This window comes from Dipodomys spectabilis, unplaced genomic scaffold (assembly GCF_019054845.1).
Source record: "Dipodomys spectabilis isolate Male_0828 unplaced genomic scaffold, ASM1905484v1 ptg000157l, whole genome shotgun sequence".
NCBI lineage: Eukaryota > Metazoa > Chordata > Mammalia > Rodentia > Heteromyidae > Dipodomys > Dipodomys spectabilis.
The window spans coordinates 8787539-8800029 of NW_024870834.1; the positions used below are offsets into that span (position 1 = coordinate 8787539).

Consider the following 12491-nt stretch of genomic DNA (forward strand, 5'->3'; position numbering starts at 1 on the left):
TATCTGTACTGTGCAAGGACTGTGTCTTAGGAGTAGTAAAAACTCAATGTTTGCCCCTTGTTGGAGGTGAGACATTATTAATATTAAATAGCTATCCAGAAACCACAAATCAGTGAAATTAAAATGTGTACAAATTGAAAGGTTCTCTTGCCAAAGCTCATGCAATTCTAGCTACTCAGGAGGCTGAGATCTGGAAGATCAAGGTTTGAGGCCAGCCCAGGCAATGCTCCGTAGTAGAGTTAGTAGAGTACCTGTGTAGCAAACATGAGGATGTAAATTCAAACCCCAGCACCCCCCCCAAAAAAAAAAAGACAAAAAGAAAAAAGGGGGGTGGAGAGAAAGCTTCTCAATTCTGACCACTGAAATCACATGCAAATCAAGATAAAATACATTTGGTATGGTGCATGGCTTTATTCCTCAGCTTAGGTGTTGAACTTCAGGCAATAAAACAGCACAGTAGTACAGTGTAATAATAAACATTACTAGCAGGGCCTAGAATTAAACGAAACTCCTCCCATATATCTTACTCTAGCTTATTAGGTAGTGATTATTGCCATTCCCGTTTTACAGGAGAGAGATCATGTCCAGAGAAGTTAAGAAACTTGCACTTGGTCAACCAGGTACCAACTGGTGGTGCAGGATTCAAATCCACAAAAGTTGACCCTGCTCCCTGACTCCCTTCCCCCCTCACTTCCCCTGGGGCTTAACTGCGTGCGCCCACAGCTCTGTGGCCCAAAGGCCACAGCCCGGTTCTCGGGGAGCATCCACTTTTGTGGCTGGGGGCCGGCCGTGTTCTTTCCCACCCAGGGCTGACCGTACATCCGCGGTGTGGAGCCAGCGCCAAGGGAGAGATGCGCGCGGGAGGAAACGAGGCATCCCAAGGCAACAGAGTCGCGGTGACCACCCTCCCCGCTCCGCATTTTACTAAAAGCCTGGCTTTATTTGGAAACTTAATTGCGCGCGCGCGCGGACACACACAAACACGCACGCACACATGCACACGCACATGTGCACGCACATGCACACGCACACACGTACACGCACGGGCACGCGCGCAACACACACACACATGCACTCACGCGGGGCGCCCCTCCCGCGTCCCGGAGCAGCTGTCCGCGCCTCCCCGGAGCCCCGCCGCCCGCATTCCAACTCTCTGAGGTCACGGGCCGCGGCCGCCTCCCGCCCCGCCCCGCCCCGCTCCGCCCGGCAGGGGGAGGGACCCCGGGCCCCGCCGCCCGGCCCGTGCGTTCCCCGGTCGCCCCGCGGGCTTCTCTGTGGTCCGCACTGCAGCCGCCCCCCCTCCCTCCTCCCCTCCACGGTGATCGATCTTCGTCTCCGCCGCGGGCCTCGCCCGGGGGAATGGTCCACGGGCCGCGCTGGGGGAGACAGGAAGTGAGGCGCGCGAGCCCCATGAGCGGGTGCGGGCGCGGGTGCGGGTGCGGCGGCGGCCGCGCGCAGGCGCCCGGGGAGGCGGGCCAGTGAGCGCTGCGCGGCCCCGAGGATGCGGGAGCCGCCGCAGGTGAGCGCGCGGCCCTGGGCCGCGGGGCGCGGCGGGGTGTGTGCGGGGGACGGTCGGCGCGCGTGCGCGGTGGGTAGGTGGGGGACCCCCCCCCCCCCCCGGGCACCCGCAGGACGGGTGGCGGCGCCCGGACCCCGGCTGGAGCGGCACAAAGAGCCAAGTCTCGCTTCGGTGCCCAGGTGCGCGCCGATCTCCGGGAGCAATGTCTAAAAAGGGTCCCGAGCTCGTCTCCGCCGCTGCTCCGCGGATGGCCGCGGCCCCGCCGGGGACCGGGGTTGGAAAGCCCGAGGCGTGTTTGTGCTTCTCGGAATACGTGGAGCGCGGAGCCGGCCGGATAACTTTGGAGAGCTGGGGCGTGGGGAGGGCTGGCACGCGCGCCCTGCTGCCTTTTCTTGGAGGGAAGCCTGGTTACTTGGGGGTGGAGGGGGTGTGTGGGGTGTGTGTGGGGGGGGAAGAATGGGATCTGCAGATTCCGACTTGTGATTTCTGCAAATCCTGATTAGGTGGGTCGTTCCTGGCAGGCGCTCCTGCTCTATTTGTCTTTCTGTTCTTTTCTTTTTGCTGAGAAAGTCTTACGATAGCATCTGTTGGAAAACTCATTCAGAACATTTGGGGGCGCCTAGTGACAATCGCTGTATGCCTAAAGGTGGCTAGCAGCCTTTTTTTTTTTTTTTTTTTTTTAACTTTGACAAGGATCTGTTTTGTTTCTAGGACATCTTATTATAGAGATTGTACACACAGATGTTTGCTCTTAAGAAACATAGGTTTGATTTCATGGAAAAGAAAAAGACTAAAAAAGGCCATATGCTTTCCTCTGAGTGGCTATGTTAAAGCACCGTAGGCAAATGACACGTGGTGAGGACTTTAATGGGGTGGGGGGGAGAGTGAACTCTGCTAGGTAACTGTTCTAGTGTATTTGAGAGTGGAAGGGGATCTGGAGAGGAAAATCGAATTCATAAGTAGTGTAGTGCTTTTTGTAAACTTGCACGAAGGCAACATTTAACACATTTATGGGTTTTCTTTCTCTAGTAACAATGGTTTTGTAGAGAAATTATTTCCTGTCTTTTTCTTTCAAAAGCTACTTACGAATTACTTCTGTTAGTAGTTAAATTATAATCCCAGACTCAATTACCTTTCAAGCTATTGAGTATTATTTTATACCGGAAGCAGTCCCCCCAAAGCATGTCTACCACACCTGGTTTTTATTATAGCCAAACATTCATGCGTTTATGAAATCTTTTGGTAGCAGATACTGTACAGATCTGAAAATTAAGATGTGTAGGTCACTGATAAAAGCAAGCCATCCTTTGGAATATAGCGTGGGGGAAAATGAGCATAACACCTCTTTTAATTCATTTTAACATCTACCAAAGTATAAAAGAATAAACACTGGCTCTTCCTTATCCCTCTTTCTGTAAAACATTTCAGATCTCAGGGGCATCTGGAAGATTTACTCCAACTTTGCTTAATCAGAGCTTAAGTTAATAATTAGGTTACACAGCCTAGTATCTACTGTGTTGAAGGCATAGTTATCTTTGTAGTGAAGAAACTATTATATTCAAACAGCCCCTAAATCAAATCTGTCTTTCCTTTGTGCACATACAATGTCAGGTCTCTTTATCAACACCACTTATTGGTAGTTTTGATACTACAATTTGTATATGAGAATGGCATCTACCACTTTACTTTATTAAAGGTTATTGAGTATATAATCTTTTACATTACAACAGTATTGACTTATCAGGCAGTTTTCTGGTTAAAAGTTTATTATTTAAGATTCTTAAGGTGTGCCTTTCTTTCCATAGCACTTCAACTGTTTATATTCCAGAAACCTGCTAGGAGCACTGAAAACTGCCATAGGTATAGACAGTATTTTTATGGTATTTTCCATTTCCCTCACTTGTAAAGTGTTTTTACCTAAGGAAGGCATCCAGAAAATGTTACCACTGTTTTTAGTTGATTACAGCCCCCCCCCTTCTTTTATTTATTTATAACTTTTTGTTTATCCTTCTGGGGAAAACCAGAGCTCAAAAAAAAATAAATAAAACCAGAACACAAGCAAACAAAAACCAGAAAGAAAACCGTGGTCGGGCTAGGGTTGGAGATAGAGCTCTGTATGTAATTATAGCTTGCTTGTAATCTCCTTAAGGACAGGCACAGCTTAGGATTCGTCTTAGATTTCTCAAGATGCTCATTAGGCTGCCTTGTGCTTGGAGACGGCAATACACATTTGTGGAATGGAATTTCAAAATGTGAAGTTTGGCAAAGCCTAGGGTAATAGCTAAACCCTATTATTATTATTTATTTCTTAGCTCTAACCATACCCCAGCCCTGAGCTCCCCCATCTCCTCTGGGTTCTCAGCCCCAGTCAGGACAGGGACTGGGAGTAAGGGAGAAATCCGGGATCGAATCCCAGCTCAGCCACAGAGCCCGAAGCCGAGGAAGCCGCTTCTCCTGGGGCCTGGGTTCGGATCTGCCCTCCGGCCCCAGGGCAGCCAGGCTGGGGGTGGTGGTAATGAGCGCCATCGGGGCGTCTGGTCGACTCCTCTGGGGAGCTATCGTCCTGTCGGTCTGGAGGTTGCCCTCCGGGGCGCTGGGACTCCACCTCCCGCGCGGAACCGCGCGCCGGGCTCCGCGCACCGCCCGTCGGGCTGCGGCTGGCGAGCCCTCGGAATGCGCCCTCCGGGAGCCCGGGGTCCGGTCCTACCGACCACGCGTCCGCCCGGAAACGCGGCGGCGGCGGGCCGAGGGTTCCGGCGCTTCCCGGCGCCTGGCAACGCGGCCGGCCTTGCTCCTCGGCCCGAGCCGGGGCTCTGCGCTGCGGTGCGCGGCGGGGCTGCGCTTCCTGGGCCTGCAGAACTCAGTCCTCCCCTTTTCACCCAGGATGGCGTTTCAGGCCTCACCTGCCCGTTCAGGTCAGCACCTGCGTCCAGCCGGGGTGGTGGTGGTGGTGATGGTGGAGGTGGGGTAGGCCCTCCTGGTCTTGCGTTTTGGAACTGCTTTGGTTTGGGGATGGGCTTTTAGGGTCTTGTGTGATCTGTTTATAAACAAATCATGCTGGTGACCTAAAATAGTTATCAACCAGGAAGTTTCATTTTTTTCTTTTTTGCACTCACCACCCTTTGAAGCTCACAGCTGCCTAGGCTTAGTTAGGGTGGTTCTTTTTGCAGTTAATTTGTCTTAAAGGGACTGGAACTGGAACCTTAGCTGGGGGGTGGTGGGGTGGGACAGTGTCTTACCGCTTACACCACTCCCGAGATCGTTGACTTTTGGAGTTTTAGGGAGCTCGAAAGACTTACCTCTCAACACCCCATCCAAAACAGGAAGATGACCACTAATGCTAACTACTAAATTTGGGATTACAGTCATGCAGGGCATTATCTCATTTAATCCTGACAATGGCCACAGGCTGTTATCACTATTTGTGGGACACAGTGAGGGGTGGAGCCTGATCCCAGAGCCCAACCCTCAGCTCTGATGATAAACTTCCCCAGTCTCCCGTTTTTTTGCTAGCAAAGAGTCACACAGCTCCACCGATGGTCATTTTTGAAAGCCCCGTCCACAGGTAGTGTGGTTGATTTCATGTGTAACGTGTTCCTCTTTCCTCAGCGCTGGCCTGGTCGTTCCTTTCTGGTGGTCTTTGGCGACTTCGTTGTTTTTTAATGGCTGCGGCGGCTGCTGGGTGAGCTGTGGGAGACTGGACTGCAGTTCCTCTGGACAGGAGAGGGTCACTTCGTGCCAGCCTCTTCCTCACTGGATCGGTGTTGGGGGCTCTTCCCTCATAGCTTCTCCACGATCGAAGGGAGAAGATGCCTCTGCCTTTTGGATTGAAATTGAAGCGCACTCGGCGCTACACGGTCTCCAGCAAGAGCTGCCTGGTCGCCCGGATCCAACTGCTTGATAATGAGTTTGTGGAGTTTACGCTGTCGGTGGAGAGCACTGGCCAGGAGAGCCTTGAAGCTGTGGCCCAGAGACTGGAGCTGAGGGAGGTAAGCTATCAAAGAGGCTGCAGGTTGTTGCCATTCTTGCCCATAGGGCACCCAAACACACCTTGACTGTAATGTGCCACTTGAGCCTGCCTGCCTTCATCTCTCCCAATGAAGGAAGGGACCAGAGCAAAACAAAACAAAAGAAAATCCCCCCAAAACCCTGCCTGAGGCTGTGTCCCATAAAAGAAATAACAGTCTCTCTCTCTCTTTTTTTTTCTTTTTGCTGGTCATGGGGCCTGAACTCTGGGCCTGGGCGCTGTCCCTCAGCTCTTCAGCTCAAGGCTAGTGCTCTACCACTTGAGCCACAGCACTACTTCCAGCCTTTTCTGCTTATGTGGTGCTGAGGAATTGAACCCAGGGCCTCATGCATGCAAGGCAAAGCACTCTACCACGGAGCCACCTTCCCAATCCCAGCCCCTAACTTTTGAACATACTATGTCCTCCTTCCCTCTCAAAAAATGCTATCAAGAGTCAAATAATGCATTTTGGGCTACTGACATCCCTTCCTTCTTCCTCCCTTCCCTCCCTCTCTCTATTTGTCTGTCTATCTGTCTCTCTCCTCTCTTTTTTATGCTAGTCCTGGGGCTTGAACTTAGGGTCTAGGTACTGTCCCTTAGCTTTTTTTGATCGGTTGTGGGGCCTGAACTCTAGGCCTGGGTGCTGTCCCTCAGCTCTTCAGCTCAATGCTAGCACTATCACTTGAGCTACAGTGCCACTTCTGATTTTTTTTTCTGCTTTATGGTGCTGAGGAATCGAACTCAAGGTCTCATGCATGGGAGGCAAGCACTGTACCACTGAGCCACCTTTCCAGCCCTGTCCCTTAGCTTTTGTGCTCAAAGCTAGCATTCTGTTACTAGAATCACAGCTTCACTCTCAGCTTTTTGGTGGTTAATTTGGAGATGAGTCTTATAGTCTTTTCTACTGGGCTGACTTTGAACCGTAACCCTCAGATCTCAGTCTCTTGAGTACCTAGGATTGAGTACAGGTATGATCCACCAGCACCCAGTCCCAAGATCTTATTTTTTCGATTGCAATCCCAAATAAGTAAGTCCTCTTGATCTTTAGTGCAGTTTACTGACTTTATTCATTCATTTAGCATTCACTGAGTGCTGACTATTCCACAGGCCAAGATTCTAGACATGTCTGGTTTCCTCACCAACAAATTGTGCCACCCTGGGTTAGTTGTTCACACAGTTCATATGAGCATAACTGGTGCCTACTTCTTGGGGTAGTGTGATTTAATGTGCATGTAGAGCTATAACTCTAATAACTAGTTTGTTATAGTAATCATAGGAAGTTTTACTCTGGGAAGCCCCTAATTTAGTAGGAAGGAAGTATTAGTCTTCACATATCCACATAATGTCCTAAGTGTAAAGGCTATGGAAGGGCTGTAATTAAAACAAGGATCTTCCCTGTGTTTGGCTGTCTTGCTCAGGGGTAGGACAAAGGAGGAGAAACTGGTTATTCCAACTTGAACGGCCATATTGTATTTCCAACTAGAAATCCTACATTATTTTTTGTTGTTGTTGGTTGTGGGGCCTGGGTGCTGTCCCTGAGCTCTTCAGCCCAAGGTGAGTACTCTACCATTTGAGCTACTTCTGATTTTCTGGTGGTTAACTGGAGTCTCATAGACTTTCCTGTCCAGCCTGGCTCTGAACTGCCATCCTCAGATCTCAGCCTCCAGAGTAGCTAGGATTACAGGCGTGAGCCACGGGCACCCGGCTTTATTCTTAATTTCTTGTAAGTATTCTTAAGATTAAAAGCCGGGTGCCGGTGGCTCACGTCTGTAATCCTAGCTACTAAGGAGGCTGAGATCTGAGAATCACGGTTCAAAGCCAGCCTGGACAGGAAAGTCCATGAGACTCTTACCTCCAGTTAACCACCAAAAAGCTCAGGGACAGCATCCAGGCCCTGAGTTCAAGTCCTGGAAACAGCACACACACACACACACACACACACACACACACACACACGCACCCACGCACGCGCACACACACACACACACACACACACTAGACCAACTTGGCACACACACACACTAGACCAACTTGGCCCCTAGACAAATCAGTTGATCATTCAGTGTGGGATGTGTGTGTGTGTATTCAGTATATATTACATAATACACATGATACATAATATGTATTTTATATACTATATAATTTTACACACACACACACACACACACACACACACACACATGTGTTGTGCTGGTCCTAGGGCTTGAACTTAAGGTCTGGTGCTGTCCCTTAGCTTTTTAGCTCAAGGCTAGCTCTCTTACCAATTGAGCCACAGCTTTATGTTAGTTAATTGGAAATTAGACGTTCTCAGACTTTTCTACCCAGGCTGGCTTTGACTCCTGCTTATCTAGGATTACAGGAGTGAGCCAACCTGTGCCGGCTGACTTGCAGACCCATTGATGCCAAATACATAGTGTTTTGAAGCTTACCCCAAGAGTTGGTTTTGAAGCTTACCCCTAGTAGCGAGGAGACTGGTGAGGTTAGTATGTGGTGGCATAGGGGAAGGGTAGGGAGAGGGTCGGGAAGGCTTGCTTCTGGAAAGTGCTATTAGAGCTGTCTGACCTGGAGGGTGGGCTAGGCAGACCTATTGGGCTGCAAAAGACTTCCAATAAAGGGAACAAAGGAGAACTGACCTGCTAAGTTTGGGGAAGATAGTGGAAGATTTTTAAACAGGCATGTGATTTTTTTTTTTTTTTTTTTGCATGGAGGGAACCTTCTGGAGGATGATTAGAGAGATGTAGTTTGGGTGCCGAAGGTGGTCGTCTAGAGTTGGATGGGGATGGAGAAAAATGGTGGAATCATGAAGAAAAAATAGTGACTATTTAGGACCAGACCTGCCTATTAGGTGTTGTGGAGGAATTAGCAAGGGGCTGGACTTGGGGGGAGGAAGCATAAAACAAAGAGTGGACTTCATTGTTGGATATAAATGCCAAATTGGAAGTGCAAGCTGGTTCTGAGTTGAGATGTTGAACAGATAGGTGGACGCGCCTGTCTGCAGCTCAGGCAGGAGATGGAAGCTGAAAGGAAGAGGCCTGCAATCAGCAGCCTAGAGCCGGGGGAAGGGATGAGGCTGTCTAGGGGAGAAAAAAGATGGAGCGGAGTGCTTATGGTTGAATAGCGAAGATAAACCAGGAGATTACGTCTGTTTACCTGTGTTTCCTTCTTCCTCCTCTTTTCCTTCTCCCTCTTCCCTTCACCTTCCTTCCTCCTTCCTCCTTCTTCCCTCTTCCTCCTCCTATTCCTCCTCCTCTTCCTCCTCCTGCTCCTTCTTCTCTTTACTTCTTCTCTTCTCTTCCTCCTCCACCTCCTTTTTTTCCTCCTCCTGTTGCTCTTTTTTTCCCTATTTTAGTCTCTTTTTTTTTTTTTTCTATTAATTTCATCCAGTGGTACTAGGTTTGTCTACAGTCCCCAGGGCAGTCATTTTCCCAAGGAAGCATGGTGTATTTATTTTTGCACCACAGCATGAAATGTGCCCAATAAATTCAGCTGGACAGAGTCCACTGGCATTCCTTTCCTTCTGGTCAAGAAATCCAGGGAAGTGTCATCTCCTGTTAGAGGCCATCAGTCTTAGGGAATAAGCTGCTGTGGGTATATTACAAGTATGGCAAGTTTTTTGTTGTTGTTGTAGTTGCTGTTTTTTTTTGTTTTTTGTTTTTAAGGCAGGGTCTCATTGTTCCTCAGTCTGTCCTTGAACTCTTGATCTTCTGCTTTATACTTTGGAGCTACCACACCCAGCCGTTTGTTGTTATTATTTGTGATATCTGTGCCCACTTTATGGTGACTGACCAAATTCTCTTTAAGATCTTTTTTTTTTTTTTTTTGTGAATATTGTTTCTTCCTGTAACTGAAAGCATACATGTTTGTTTTGTTTCTGTTTTTCTTTTGCCAGTCCTGGGGCTTGAACTCAGGGCCTGGACACTGTCCCTGAGCTTCTTTGGCTCATTCTGCCACTTGAGCCACAGCACCATTTCTGGCTTTTTCTGTGTATGTGGTACTGAAGAATCAAACCCAGGGCTTCATGCATACTAGGCAAGCACTCTACCACTAAGCCACCTTCCCAGCCGAGGGCATGGTATGGCTAGTATGCATTTATTTAATTTTAACTTTTTTTTTTTTTTTTTTGTTAGTCCTGGGGCTTGAACTCTGGACTTGGGTGCTGTCCCTGAGCTTTTGTGCTCAAGGCTAGCACTTTACCAGTTAAGCCATAGTTCTACTTCTGGCTTTTTTGGTGATTAATTGCAGATAAGAATCTTACAGACTTTCCTGCCTGGGCTAATGTCAAACCTTGATCCTTAGATCTCAGCAGCCTGAATGGCTAGAAATTAATAGGCATGAGCTACTGGTGCCTGGCTTTTATAGCATGTTCTAGTAGCAGTAATTGTTTTCTTCCAGTAACTTAAAGAATATATGCTTTTTATAGTATGTTCTTATAGTGAGCACCGGTAATCATGCTTCCTATGCATTGCTAAATTGTTTAAATTTTAGTATGCCATCTAATTTAGTAGCCACTTTTGAACCACTGTTTCCATGTGAGCTGAAAAAATTCATGTGCATAAAGTCACTATCCATTCCCTTCAAAAAAAAAAAAAAAGACCTACAGTAATTATGGTTTAATGTTTTTTTTTTTTTGTTTGTTTGTTTTTTTGGGTCCGGTAGTGGGGCCTGAACTCTGGGCCTGGGCACTGTCCCTCAGCTCTTCAGCTCAAGGCTAGCGCTCTACCACTGGAGCCACAGCGCCACTTCCAGCTTTTTTTCTTTTTGCTTATGTGGTGCTGAGGAATCAAACCCAGGGCCTCAGGCATGCAAGGCAAGCGCTCTGCCACTGAGCCACCTTCCCAGCCGGTTTAATGTTTTTTTAAGTGGAGGTATTAGTTTGTTTGCTTCTATCTGGGCTCAATCTAAACCATATAATTAAAAAATTGTCAATATTTAGATTGTTTATGTATTTTTTTTATGCAGGGCATGCCTTTTAGAAAATTCTTGCTCAATAAGATTATCATGACATTGTTAGGCCATCATGGATATCAATTAGATTTACCATAAACTGTTATTGCTTGCATACTCTGTCATTGCTTATTATTATTATTATTATTTGGGGGAGGAGTCAGATCGGAGTTGAATTAGGGACCTGGGCGCTGTCCCTGAGTGTTTTTGCTCAAGGCTAGCGCTCTATCATTTTGAGTTACAGCGCTGCTTCTAGTTTTCTGGTGCTTCATTAGAGTCTCATGTATTTTCCTGCCTGGCCTGGCTTTGAACCACAATCCTCAGGATTACAGGAACCACCAGCTCCTGGCCCATTGCTTGATTTTTAAGATGCTTATTCATTTTTAATTTACACTTGGTTAGATTTTTTAAAAGTTTTTTTAATACACAAGATGCAGAAAAGTATTGAAATGTGGTAATGTTTTTCAAGATCTTTTTTTGTGTGTGTGTGCCAGTCCTGGGGCTTAAACCAGGTGCTGACCCTGAGCTGTTTTTAGTCAAAACTAGCATTCTACCACTTGAGCCACACTTCTGGCGTTTTGCTGGTTAATTGGTGATCAGAGACTCCTGGACTTTCTTGCCTAGGCTGGCTTTGGACTGCAATCCTCAGAGCTCAGAGTAGCTAGGATTACAAGATATAAGCCACTGGAGCCTGGAAAGATTTTTTTTTTTGCCGGTTGTGGGGCCTGAACTCTGGGCCTGGGTGCTGTCCCTCAGTTCTTTAGCTCACTCTACCACTTGAGCCTCAGCCCCACTTCCGGCTTTTTCTGCTTATGTGATGCTGAGGAATGGAACCCAGAGCCTCATGCATGCAAGGCAAGCACTCTACCACTGAGCCACCTTCCCAGCCCCAAGATTTTTTTAATATATATTTTTTATTGTAAAGATAATATATAGAGGGGTTAGAGTTATATGAGCAAGGTTATGAGTCCATTTCCTATACAGCATTGTTACCCCCTCCTTTGTTTTTCTCCTACCATCCCCCCCCCCCACCTCAAGTTGTAAAGTTCGTTTTCATCATGGAAAGATTTTTTTTTTTAAGGGCATACCTTTATAATCTAAATCTGTGTGTGTGTGTGTGTGTGTGCGCGCGTGCGCGCACGCGTGTGAGTGCGTGTGCTTGTGTGCGTATGTATGTACCCCAGTACTGGATCTTGAACTTAGGTCTTTATGCACTTGCTCAGCTTTTTGGCTCATGGCTAGCATTCTTACCACCTGAGCCCCACATCTACTTCTGGCTCTTTGCCATCTCCACTTTTGGCTTTTTGCTGGTTAATTGAAGATAAGAGTCTCAAATATATTTACCCCAACTAGCAGGTTCTCAATCCTTAAAAATGCTTAGGCACATTAGAAGCTGGAATTAGAGGTGTGAGCAGTTTAAGCTAAATCTGCAAAGTAGGTTTTCTTTCAGCTGTTTCTGAGTTTGTACATTAGGAAAAATTTTCATTGTTGATTTCATATATGACTTACATTGATAATTACAGTTTGAAAGTTGAGTTAAAAGTCATTCCTAGAATGACTGTCTGTCTTTTTTAGAAGGTAGATACTTTACCAAAATTTAGAAGTTTTTCCAATGCTTTTTTTTTTTTTGCCAGTCCTGGGGCTTGAACTTGGGGCCTAGGCACTGTCCCTGAGCTTTTTTTTTTGGGGGGGGGTGGTGTCATGGGGTTTGAACTCTGGGCCTGGGCACTGTCTCTCAACTCTTCAGCTCAAGGCTAGTGCTGTGTCACTGTGCCACTTCCAGTTTTCTTTTTTTTTTTTGGGTCCGGTCGTGGGGCCTGAACTCTGGGCCTGGGCACTGTCCCTCAGCTCTTCAGCTCAAGGCTAGCACTCTACCACTTGAGCCACAGCACCACTTCCAGTTTTTTTCTTTTTTGCTTATGTGGTGCTGAGGAATCGAACCCAGGTTCTCATGCATGCAAGGCAAGCGCTCTACCACTGAGCCGCCTTCCCAGCCCCCACTTCCAGTTTTCTAAGTGGTTT

At 47.6% G+C, this 12491-nt stretch overlaps 1 protein-coding gene across 2 annotated transcripts in view; it reads left to right on the top strand.

Annotated features, from left to right (window-relative positions):
* The first annotated feature begins 1476 nt into the window (after positions 1-1476).
* Positions 1477-12491, top strand: part of Ptpn21 (protein tyrosine phosphatase non-receptor type 21) — a 70555-nt gene continuing 59540 nt past the window's right edge. Inside the window, exons 1-2 of one of the 2 annotated variants that reach the window (XM_042692566.1) lie at positions 1477-1519; positions 5129-5508. In XM_042692566.1, the coding sequence (XP_042548500.1) occupies positions 5329-5508 (180 nt within the window). In that variant the 5' untranslated portion in view covers positions 1477-1519; positions 5129-5328. Of the gene's footprint in view, positions 1520-4369; positions 4435-5128; positions 5509-12491 lie in introns of those variants that run through there. The other variant, XM_042692567.1, reaches the window with a different exon arrangement.